Consider the following 12969-nt stretch of genomic DNA (forward strand, 5'->3'; position numbering starts at 1 on the left):
TCTTGAGTTGTAAGTCTGTTCACTGCCAAATATGAATAAGATAAATAAATGAAATAAAAACTAAATAAATAAATACAATTGTACACTTAGTACATCAATTTTACACTCAGTACATCAAAATGCATATATATTTATCATTGTGGCTCCATGCCACTTTCAGCATTTCAGCAAGCTATTGAACTTTATTATTATAATTTATTTTCTATATATCAGAGAATGCTGAATTATTAGTTAAGGTTGATATATATATTATTTTGGTAACACAAAATCTAAATTATATATTCCGTCCATCAATCAATCAAATTTGATTTGTATAGTCCATATTCACAAATTTCATGTAGTCTGATAGGTCTTTAACAAGGTGTGACATCCTCTGTTCTTAACCATCAAAAACTACCAAAAAGTGGAAGAATATGAGGGATCTCTCTCCCAGGATACACAGAAATGCAATAGGTTTGAACTTATTGCATTTCAAACCTGTATGTATTAATAAAACATACTGATCCACAATCACCATGATCACGATCAACCACGACAGTCTACAATCACTATATCTGATTCGGCATCCACTGTCATGATCTATGGTCCATGATCACAATTTACTACCCAACTTCACAATCTGCAAGTACACACAAGTAAGTCGGTTTATTAAATAGGAATCTTCTTCTCAACAGACATTCTAACATTCACGGCCACCGCATGACTTGAGTTGACAGTTTTAGGGCCTGGTCACACATGCGCAAATGCAAATCTGTGGGTCATAGTTCACCAAAATTGAAGTCAAGGTGAAGCGATGCTGCAGATTTGCTCTTCCACAGGAAGCTAGCATTTTATTCACTTCCTCGCTTCCACAGATTGGAAGTGAACAGGAGGTGAACGTTTTTTAGTATGTGTGAACGGGCTCTTTTGTGGAGCCAGGGGCAAGCCCAAGCTGAATTCTGTTTTGCCGCTAAAGTGGAGGTGAATAAATATGACCTTTTTTATGTGCTAAGCTCTTTTGAACTACACATCGTCAATGCTGAACCATACTGAATATGGAATTATGCACGGATATTGAACAATATAATTGAGCCCTCCTACATGGCCCGTGATTTTAAAATATCGTGATCCACCACTGGGTGGAGCAGTTTGTTTGAGTTGTGATTGACTCATGGTCCCTCTGTCTCTCAGCATTCTCTTAAAAACACATCTGCTGTGGTTTGATGGTGTTTATAACAGACTGGAACGATGTCTTGGATAACGTGTTCAACATTAAACTACAAATAAAGATTTGTTTAAAAAAAGAGAGGGAGACGAGGAGAGGGAACAAGCCCCTCCCACGTAGAGAGCAGGCCCAGCTGCCTTAGACCGGACTCATCCTGTCACCCTGTGCGAAGGGGACCTTCTCAGAACCTGCAGCCGTCGCTGGATCGTCGGTAAGTCCTTTAAGCCTTCATTTCTGACACGGCTCATGGTCGACATTTCACATATCTGTCATGGCGCATTCACCCTACGTCGCTGAGCTTTCTCCTGAACCGTTAGAATCGGGATTCGCTTCAGTCTGCAACGGCCATGTCAAAACAGCTGCTGACAAATCATCGGTCTCTGCAGCCGTTAACTGCAGCCAACTAACTCGTTAGTGAATGTTATTCTGTTTACCGTATTTACTCTATCGATCCAGATCCTGCAGGGTTAGGGTCCGACCAGCCGGATCCAGAGGGAACCAGATTTTTCAGCAGAAGCGTAGACACAACAGCTGTTTAATCAAGTTTGAAAAGCCTCGGTGATTTGGAATCATCGGCTCTGACATGTAGACGAAAGGGATGTGTGCTGCAGCTGCTTCTGTAATCGACATGGATACAGAGCAACTGCTGCATGTAGCTTCACCTCGCTCAGGGCAATTAAATTTGTTTTAAAATCAGTCCAGCTGTATAGCAACATGAATCAGAAGTTTATTTAAAAGCACAGTGAAATTGAAACAGTGAAATGAATGTCTCAGTACACGACAAGGATCTTTGTTTAAACTTGTTGTTGAAGGGCCCCCTGCAGCTCAACACAGAGACTGTTTTGGCAGACAGGCGCACCTGACGTGATTTGCAACAGAATTGGACTTTTTGTTCTAATTGAAATTGCTAAAATGTAATTTTGTTTATTTCACATGCTGTTAGTTCTATACTATTCTTCAATAATTCAGTTTAGATAGTATCAAACTACTTTACCATTCTAGAATGTACTGGAATTGTATATGTTGTGCTTGTGAAGTTATTTTCAACACCTTATTGATCCCACGGCTCAAAAGCTTAAGCTGCACTTAAAATCTCCTTTTTTCTCTCACAATATTAAAACTAAAGCTTTGAACCCAAAACAATCCAGAATTTACTCCATCTGCATGAACAAACGAATGAGACTGTTTGTATCTTTTCAGTTTTTATGTATTCACTTATCGATAGAAGGAAATTGCCCACATGGACAAAATCATGGTTACTGGTGTGTTGATTTCTGTTTATTCGATCAAGATGGGTCACCTGAATTTGTTTTTCCTATTGCATGCCGCTCAGTTGTTAGGGGCTAGGACAGGTGTATTCAATAACATTTATTATTATTCATTATCTATCGGGAGCGGAAATTAAAAAAATTACATTTTTATCATAGCGGCCATGTGAAACATGTAATTCTACACAATAGACATCAACACAATACTGGATTACTCTGATTTTCTTTTTAAACCGTGTAGGATAATGTCTGTGTTTGCATATTTCATAATTTTAAACTGTTAATCTGAGTTTTAGTAATAGCACACAGGTTAGCCAAAATGCAAAGAATGCTGAATGGGTAATATAATAAGTCACTTGACATACTCAACCAGGGCAAATCTCAGACAAAGCTGCACTTAATGCAGGCACTTGCATGATCATTTTGTGATGAACTCTGAGGTAATGCTGATTTGGGAGTGTGAAAACTACCTGTTGGCTTGGATTAGCCTCTTTGTTACATTGCATATTTGTATCAGTTTGTTGCCAAGTTAATGCAGATTCTAACAAACCATTTTAAAGTGGAGCTAAAAGGATTCTATTACTGTGAACAATTATTTTTCAAACACTGGTGCAGTTGCCATTCTGTCAGTATTTCTTCACAAACTAGGAAATGTACATTGATATATGTTAGAATATCTAAGCTTCAGAATCAAATGTTGGGATACAGTTTGGATGGGCTGAATCAGCTACCTTTTAAGATAAATGCTTTTTTCATTCATTTGGAGATTCTCTGCTCAGACGCGTTCACAACAACAAGCATTTTGCTTAGTTTTTGTAGTGTATGTTGCATGTTAGAAGAGTCATCAACCCCTCCACTCGCAGTGAATCTTAGTGTAAGTCTGTGTGAAATATCATTGCCATGATCATGTTTGTGGTGTCAGGTGCATAGTAATGCAGAGTGCGCACTGAATAACACTTAAAAATAAATAAACCGTGTTCACCTGGCAACCTTTAAATTGATGTCCCAGGGTGGAGGTTAGGATACCACTGATTGTTTTGATCTAGGGCCTATCGATTATTTTTTCGATTAATCCAACAATAAATACAATATAAAAATCTTGATTTATATAATAATGAATTTATCAAAACTAATCTTCTCATAATCAAATCCGACAAAAAACTAAGTATATACTGCAAGGCATTATTCCACATAAAAAAATAGCCAAGTCTGAACTGCTAGTCAGCCTTTTACAGTTTCATATAAAATCTCTTACCCCTCCATCTGCATAGTGGTTAGTAGTAAGTTAACAAGTGAATATTTTAAACTTTCTAACCATTACAATGACAGAAATGCCGGATCCATACCACTCACTCACTCACTCACTCTCTCTCACAAACTCAACCATATAACTGATGAAAAAAACTTCCCATTTCGGACCACTCGTCAAGGAAGAAAACAATTATAGCACTGACAGAGTGTTATGCCCGGGGACAAACTGGTTGTCCTTAAGCAGACAACACAGACAATAAATGAAAATGAAGGTTAATAAGTATATATACCATGGCTATTTTAACAAAGCTGTAAAGTCGTCCTTAAAACAGCTGTAGCTCTGATCGGCTACAGGCTTTTGTGTTATATTTATTATTTATGCTTTTAATAAGTGTGTGTGTGTGTGTGTGTGTGTGTGTGTGTGTGTGTGTGTGTGTGTGTGTGTGTGTGTGTGTGTGTGTGTGTGTGTGTGTGTGTGTGTGTGTGTGTGTGTGTGTGTGTGTGTGTGTGTGTGTGTGTGTGTGTGTGTGTGTGTGTGTGTGTGTGTGTGTGTGTGTGTGTAAACAGAACTATTCCTGGGATGAAGCCACAACGTACAGGCTTATTGGGATCAAGTCTAATTCTCAGCATGCCTGAGTCATCACACACAAACTGATATCACATGTATTTAGTTATTAATCGATGATGTAGGATCATGGCTTCGTATCGTTTTGGTTACTTTCACTCTAATATCCTGATTGTTTGATTGAATTAAAAAAAAACATAAAATAACTGCAGTCCTGTACGTCTCTTAATAACGTGTGATCAGTGAAGGTGTTGAGTGAGCGCAGGTGAGAGGAGTGAGAAGAAAGCAGACTCTGAAAAATACTCTGACGCAAGACGACGGGACCTTTAATCATTTCTGATCCTGGAGCAGTGGTTTTATAAAAGCTATGAACGCAGCGGAAAAAATGATTATTTTCAGTCACTGTATCAATGCAGAGTCGTCGTCCTCCTCTCTGCAGGAGCTAAACATTAGCACGTGTACTGCTGCTCATTGGCTCTGATGTGTGTTTCAACCAAACCTGATGTGGGTGTAACTCTATTCCAGCCACATGATTGGTTTGTCGTGGCACTATGCTCATTATCATTGGCTGTTCGTTGATTGTCAATACAAGGACGGATGAGTTCTATAGACACATCTTAAACTTCTATCTAGAAAAGTTGCATCCTGTTAAGTATCGATATCGTTTTACACACACACTGCCTGTCGAATCGTTGGTTGAAAACTACATTCGTAACTCAACTGACAAACTAACTGGGAGAGGTGGTGGACTAGTGGCAGAAACTTGGACTATGGGCAGAAAAGATCTCTGGTTCGTCTCTGGTTCGACTCCACGGAGACACAACAAAAAGACGAACCTGGATTGATCTGTCCAAAAATCCAAGAGGATTCTCCCTACCCTGTCTAGTGCCCCTGAGCAAGGCACCTTACTCCCCCAACATCTGCTCCCTGAGAGCCGTACATGGTCGCTCACTGCTCTGTGTGTCTGCACCAGATGGGTTAAAATCAGAGGTTACATTTCCCTACCTGCATGAGTGTGCCTGTGCATGTCTGTGCATGTGTTTGGGACAAATAAATGTATCTTAATCTCAATCTTAAAATGCTCAAGTTTCTTTCGATTTGAAACAGTACAAAGGGGTTGAACTACCATCTCTTTATTTGACTGTTTCTGTAAATAACAGGCTCAAGTGAGTGCAGCACTATGTAAGCGTTGCAAGGGGGGGTTGTGTGATACCATGTTCTGTAATCTTTGCACAATTATGGCGTCTTCCACTCATTGATGGCTGACTTTTCACCCTACCTTCAACTGTAGCTGTTCAGAATGACTAAACATTTTTTTCAAGCATAACCTAGACGAGCCAGAACAGATAAAACCTTTGTTCATCTTACATCAGAACTTGAATGTAATCTAATGAATGCACACAGCAGGACAATAGAAATATGGTTGGAGTATCAGTAAGTCAAATTTTTAAATACTTTATTAAAGTGTTAACTGGCATTTGTGGTCGTGACTGACACCTCCAACACAACGTCAGGAATCAAAGTCCATTCGCAGGTCAATTATAATTAAGTGAGCATAATTGCTGTTACACCTCCTTTGTGTTCAGTTTCCAGTTTATCCCAGTTCAGACTTGAACGTGTCCATTCAACTGTCGACTCACATAACCCACCCCATCCCTCCCGGGCAAACCAGTGTTCACATACTCTAAACCAGTTTAATCCAGTTCACATGTTGCCAAGAAACTGTGTTTGTGTGTCTGTATGTGCGTGTGTGTGTGCCTGCGTGTAAAGGACCAAGGTTTCCTTTGCTGTGTGAAAGCTGGATTTTTCCTGTTCTTGCTGCAAGTATTGCATAATAGCGAAGATGATAGAGGAAAGAACGAACAGCCATTCATTTGATTGCCTTACTCTTCCCAGTTTTTTCCACAATTCTTCTTTTGTCATGGAATAATAGTACTATAGCTGTGCACAAGAATGTCCAAATTGTTAAGACCCAAAACCAGTTGTTACATTTCAATCAATTCAACATTGTCACGGCCATATTACTTAATCTGTCTGTCCAGGGTCTATTCCTAGATGAAGGCAGAGCACAAATGAGCTTGGTTCTTGGTGGTCAGCAAACATTTTGCAGATAGACTTTTGTTGATCCGTGCAGAGATTCATGATACAAGAAGTTCGTAAACCTCAACCATTGTCTCTCTAGCTTGAAATAAACATTTGTCAAAGTGTAGAGACCTGATAATTACAAACTGCTAACATCTTTTGAAATGGTCTCATGGGGTGTTAAAAGATGTTGACACCTTCTCTGCATTGCAAAAAAAGGCAATGCACCAGCATCGAACATCAGTAAGTCACTGTTGTGGTGGCTGATCATCACAAATGATCAGCCACCACCAGCTATTGCAGGCTGTGATACCAACTGCAGGATTGATAGAGCCTGAGATGGAACATATACGATTTGTCTCAAGAAAACATTAATCAAACATAAATTTGTTATAGTATGAGAAAATGACCAGTATGTGTACATGTATATATGTATATCAAGGGTGTATGAAGTCCTGGAGGTTTTTGTGTGTGTGCATAGAGGAATTGGAGTTGTTTAAAAGCTCTTCTGAGTTCACTTCTGAGTCAAGAAAGCAAAGTTATTAGTAATGTGTGCATAACTTTTGTTTCGGATGAATTAGTAAATCATAATATGCATTATCTCAAAGCACTTAACATATATGGTCAAGACCTTAACAATTATAGAGAAACCCAACAGTTTCCACAATGACCAAGCACTTGGATAGAAAAAACTCCCTCATTAACTGGATGAAACCAGTTAGCAGAACCAGATCAAAGTGGGCGGCCATCTGCCTCAACTGGATATGTGATGGGTAACTTATACCTACCCAGCCCTGCTTGTGAATACGCGGAGCTGGCTTAGTATAAAGCTCGGAAAGATCAAGATAATTTAGTGGATGTAACAGCAGCTCATTGGTTCTCTCTGCTCGACTCTACTCTCTCTCTCTTCCTATAGGTGACTTGGTGAATTAAGATCCTGATAGCACTTGCTGCCTCTGTCCTGCCATGGCGTCCTCCTTGTTCAGCCGTCAGCTTTCTCTCTCCCTGCAGAAGAACCTATGGCTCGGTACTGCAGGTAAATCAAGCTCTTCAAATACAGGTCAGCCTGCATGTGTTTTAATGACCACTCACTTTTATACATTTTTGTTTATTAACCTAGAGGTGTATCTTAATCATTAATTTAATGTCTTGTTACCAATTGCAATGGACTGCTGACTAAGAAACGACTGTCAACGGAACAAAATATATGTTGGAGTGGTCTTAAAATCTGGTTGGTTACATTGAAGCAAGTCTTAGAGAGCAGATTATCATTGAATTCGAGCAATCAAATTTGAGAAAAAAATCTAAACATTGTGTCGTACTTTATTCTGACTTAGATATCCTCAGTAAATATGAAGTTTTGCACATTCTGATTTAACCATGTGTTTGTGAACAAAGGAACATGACTGAATAATCAGTGTTAATGTGTAACTGGCTTCACAGAGACTGCTCACAGTGATGAGACAAAGGTCCTTTCTCCTGTCAATTATCAGTAGGCCAATCTATTTCGTTTAGATTTACTGCTTCACTTGAACCATTTAGCAGATGCTGTTAACCACCATCATGGTTTTAATATCAGTGGATATTTCTCTGAAAAGCATGACCTCCCAATGGAATACTTAAGCAATTTAACCCTAAGTTTTAATGGCCCCATATTGAGTAAAATACATTTTGTGGGCTTTTACTATCTGTAAATACTTGAAAGGGGTCATTAGGTACACTCAAATTATAAAGTCAGCTTTTTATCTCAGTCCATTCGAAGAAGTATGTCCTTAAAATAGCTTCCTGAATTAGATCTCTTCTGTATGGGTAATATTGAATATATAATAATTATTTTAGCAATTTCTTTTAAATGTACGAGCATAAATATACACAAAGAAGGGCATTTGTGTAACTTTATCTATACATTGCACAATATTCTAGTTAATATCAATTTATATTTACAGCATCTGTTCAATGCCCAATATTTAGCTTCAGTTCAACAATATATTCTGCAGAGGAGCTGCTACTGCAGCACAATATTTTACATATAGTCTTTGACTTGAATATGACAATAAATATACCTATTTCCTTGTATAAAAGTAATCTTGTGTACTCAAATAAATACCAGTAGTATACAGTATGAATCCCTGCATCTTCTGCTACTGCAAATATTTCACAATAAAAAAGCCTTTTTAAACAAAATAATGGATTCGGTTAACAGAAGAGCTGGACTGCTTTCATTTTGAAGCGCATACAGAAAGTGTTGCAACCATTTATGTTGGTGACATAAAGACAGATACACATTAAAACTGGGGTGAAAGACAATTTTCTCTGTTAATTCTGCTGTCAACCACAATGTTCTGTCATGAAGGTATTTTCGACAGTTCCCGAAACCGTATTAAAATAAAAGCACTCCAGCGTTTCACTTTCTGAATCCATCCGTTTGTTCTAAGGTTCTAAACAGACTGTTTTTCATCAATAGACCGGAAGATGCGGGTCTTTATACCCTAGTGTTAAGGTGCCTCTTTGTAAGTGACGCACATTTCCAGGGTTCAGAATCTGGGTGGGGACCTTTTGTCCACGGGAAATCATTTCTATGCGAAGCTTACAATGCATCTGGCTGTAGTGGATAAGATATAGGGCTCGGTATATTTCCTATATATGCATCTTTTCCTGCAAAGTTTGTTTTTATAAATCCCAACGTTTACGTGAGAAGTGACGTACATACGTTTCAGGCCCTGTTTTGTGCGTACCTAATGGTTATATATAATGGCAGTATAAATTTGTTATTATTTTGCTGTTTAACTATGTAGCATATATATTGAATATTTTAGACTGCTAGCAGTGCTTGTTTAGCATCTCTTTGAATGCAGTTCTAGTATTCTTATCTTATTATCTTTTCTAATCAGGGTGCAGATATGTCAGCAAAGCAGCTCCGAAGACCCAGGTGGAGTATGACTACGATGGACCTTCTATGAAAACTTCAGTTCCGGGGCCACGATCAAAAGTAATACACATTATTACAAACAAAGTGATTTAAAAGCACAAAAAATATATCACTAAGAATTACTTACAGGTTTTTTTATATGTAGGAGCTGACAAAACAACTCGGGGAAATCCAGGTGAGCTGAGTTTCATTTTTTTTTTGTGTGACCCATTGATTTAAATGAATTAATCATAAATAGCATTAGCCATTTGAAAATATGAAATTATAATTGTACCCCCCTATGAGCGTCTTATGTGCAACCTCTCAACCATTAATCAATTTTATAGTTCAAATCTATACAACTGTATTTCTTTAAGCATTTTCTACTGCTACTAAACATTTATGCCACTGTACAACTGAACATTGTGCAAGCTGCCAGCTCATCACAAATTAATGTATTATAAGACCAGGATATCAAACTAGAAATGGTGCCTATTCCTTCCTGTGATCATTTTTGGTGTGGTTCATAGGCCGAAAAAACTTGAAGCTTCTAAGTTACTTCCTGCTGAAGTCTTTCTGCTTTGGTTTCACTGCTAACATAAACACCATACAGTAAATGGTCTATTTTTAAGCTATTATTAAACCAAGTAAGATAGTGTTCTATAATTAATCCTGAGAATTCATTTATTTGTGATATTACAGAGATATGAGTCATTATTCTGTTGGAAACTTAATTTTAGCCCAATATCGCATTAAATCCTCCCCAATGAATTATAACCATGCAAGAAAATAAAGTTTGAACTGTCTATTGGGCATTTTTTCATTTCGAAATGGATCATATATGTGTCATATTATATAGCTTGGTGGATTGCTATTATAAGACTGTAATTTCAAAATTATAAAAAAAAAGAGAAAACACATGGAAGTGCACAAGCAGAACACCTGTGCCTTTGTCAAGCAGATTGTTTGGCCTTGTGAGCTTACATAGGACAGATATTGCTATTTTAAGAATGCACCTTTAATATGACTACCAACACCCCAGCACTGACTTTAGACGCGGTTTATGTTTGTCAGTGTGGCAACTATTCACTTGCCCATACCTAATTTTAAGATCAAGATTTCCATTGACACAAACTATCGTGCTATCATTAATAATAGTTTAACATCTGTAATTATCACTCTTATTATTGTCATAACAACCGGTCTGACAGAGCTGAAACATGATGGTTTCACAACTGTTCCTGGTGTGTCTCTTCTCCCCCTTCTTTTCCACCCTCCTCCCCTCTCTTCCCCATTTCTGCACTCACCCCAACCGGTCGAGGCAGATTGTCGCCCACATTGAGTTTGGTTCTGCTAGAGGTTTCTTCTAGTTAATGGGGGAGTTTTTTCTCTCAAGTCACCACAGTATTTGCTAATTGTTGGAACTGTGGGGTTTCTCTACAATTTTGAAGCTCTCAAACTTATTATAAAAAGTGACAAGAGATAATGTATATTAGGATTTTGCACGATACAAATAAAAGTGAATACAAACTATAGTGCATTTGCATTGGGAAAATGGGTGTAGGATTTGGCTCAGTAGCCTTATTACACATGTATTATTCTACATGTGTTGACTGAACGAGATGGCAACCATCTCTGGAGTTGTTTTTAAAGTTTACTTCTGTTTGACTGAAATTAATTACAAGTTCCACTCTGCAAGTAAAGCTAAGCCAGCATACAATGTAAAAATACATATTTAAAAAATGACCTTTTCGTCTGTGTCCATTCACCAAAATACTAGGCATTTTATACTGTCATGAGGCAGATGCATTTGTTGTTTGTGTGCGTCTTCTGTCAAGTTCACAAGGGAGGATTGTATTCTACTCTAAGCTTTTCAACGTTCTCTTCCCAGAATGTTGCTGCAGTCAACTTCTTCTGTAACTATGAGGAGAGCAGGGGAAACTACCTGGTGGATGTGGATGGCAACCGCATGCTGGATATCTACTCTCAGATCTCTTCCATTCCAATTGGTTAGTTGCAAAACATCCAAACATCCACAGCTACATGGATTCTATTAGTGGGCAGTATGAATAAACTCCTCTATCCTCTAGTGTTTTCAATAAATTTGAAAAGTGTTTTTCATATGAATTAATTAGTCAGTAATGTAATGCAGGGAATGAATAAAAACCTTAATATTTAAATCAATGTATCAAATCAATTAAAAAATCCTAAAAGTCTGAAACCCTTATAAAACAGTCCTGCTAACTTATTTGTAACTTTGCCTGTAATGATCATTTACTTTCAAAGATATTAATGGCCCCATATTGTGTAACGTACATTTTCTGGGCGTTTACTATCTGTAATTACTTGAAGGGGGTCAGTAGCTACCCTTAAAGTAAGAAAACAGTCACTAAGCAGACTTTTTCACTCAGTCCATTCTAAGAAATATGTTATCCAAATGTCTTGTTTCGTACTTCCTCCCCCATATGAGTCACGTAGGTTCCCACTCATCTCTCAGCCCCAACCAGCCATTACCAGCCCCCGAACCGACCACCCCTCCACACCGAAACGCGACATCAAGCAGACTTGTTGCTGAGCTACCACAGGCTAACCAGAACAAACACTAAAGAAACACTGAAGTGTGGAGGGATGCAAGGAAGAGAACGTGTCTGTGTACACGCCTCCTAAGAACGTTAATGTTCGAGACCAGCGATTACACTTTATTATATCTGACGTGCTGTAGCATTTCTGGAAGAGTTCTCAACAACTCCTCAAGGATACAGATTTCGCCACACTGCGGATCATGATCCTCAACCGGTAAGTAAACAAATGATTGAAGTATTGTTTTTCACAAGGAGGAAGCAGTGGACAATTCACTCTTGTTTTGTATTTTTAATGCTAATGCAAACACTAGCCCTAATTGTTGGCAACGTTGACACACAGAGCAGCTTCACTCTGAATGAACCCAGAACTTTAGAAACAACACAAGTAACGTCCTGGACCATCACGTTGTTGTTCCTCACTGTGGTTGTAGTTTAAAATTTTATGTAGGTAGCATAATAAAGGAAACAGGAACTGTGGCTCTAATTTATTATACAGGAGATAAACTTATCAAGTCATTCAATGTGGTTGTTAGAATAACAATAATCCCCCCGACAATAATAATAATAAGTTAAGGCTGCTGTGTCCTTGTATTGGCTTTACATGTTATAAATCCTCACCTGGTCCCTCACAATTCCTTTTATCTGTAGGGGACATCACATCTGATCTCTGGTGAACCACTTCTAAGATGTGTACACGCATGAAGAACATCCACTGAAACCAACAGTGGTTGTAGCCAGGTGTGTACTGAAAATATTTTACAGTGCTCCAACTATATTTCTATCATTATGTTTTCAGGGATCGCAACTGTGCATCATACAATAACAACACATAATGTGCGCCATTGGTTCACTGTAACTATACATATTAAAGAAATAATGCTCCGTTCTAGTAGATGGTCCTGAAGGATGTGGAGAAATCGAGGCCTACCACATTGTTGCCCTATGTTTGCCTCAAAGAATGTCATCTATCCTTTCTTTCACTAGTTGCAAGATCCTTTTTTGTTTGTCATGAGGCCATGTATTTGGTTGAACTGGTGTTCAAAGTCTCAATTCGGTAAATTACACAGATCTGGAGCTGCTGTCCATTCAGTATGAGAGACTACCAAAAG

At 38.2% G+C, this 12969-nt stretch overlaps 1 protein-coding gene across 4 annotated transcripts in view; it reads left to right on the forward strand.

The window, feature by feature from the left end:
- Positions 1-1256: 1256 nt before the first annotated feature.
- Positions 1257-12969, forward strand: part of abat (4-aminobutyrate aminotransferase) — a 35379-nt gene continuing 23666 nt past the window's right edge. Inside the window, exons 1-5 of one of the 4 annotated variants that reach the window (XM_062407361.1) lie at positions 1257-1415; positions 7287-7430; positions 9262-9359; positions 9445-9474; positions 11170-11287. In XM_062407361.1, the coding sequence (XP_062263345.1) occupies positions 7337-7430; positions 9262-9359; positions 9445-9474; positions 11170-11287 (340 nt within the window). In that variant the 5' untranslated portion in view covers positions 1257-1415; positions 7287-7336. Of the gene's footprint in view, positions 1416-7209; positions 7431-9261; positions 9360-9444; positions 9475-11169; positions 11288-12969 lie in introns of those variants that run through there. The other 3 variants (XM_062407363.1, XM_062407362.1, XM_062407364.1) reach the window with 3 other exon arrangements.

The sequence above is a fragment of the Platichthys flesus genome, chromosome 16 (genome assembly GCF_949316205.1).
Source record: "Platichthys flesus chromosome 16, fPlaFle2.1, whole genome shotgun sequence".
NCBI classification, from domain to species: domain Eukaryota; kingdom Metazoa; phylum Chordata; class Actinopteri; order Pleuronectiformes; family Pleuronectidae; genus Platichthys; species Platichthys flesus.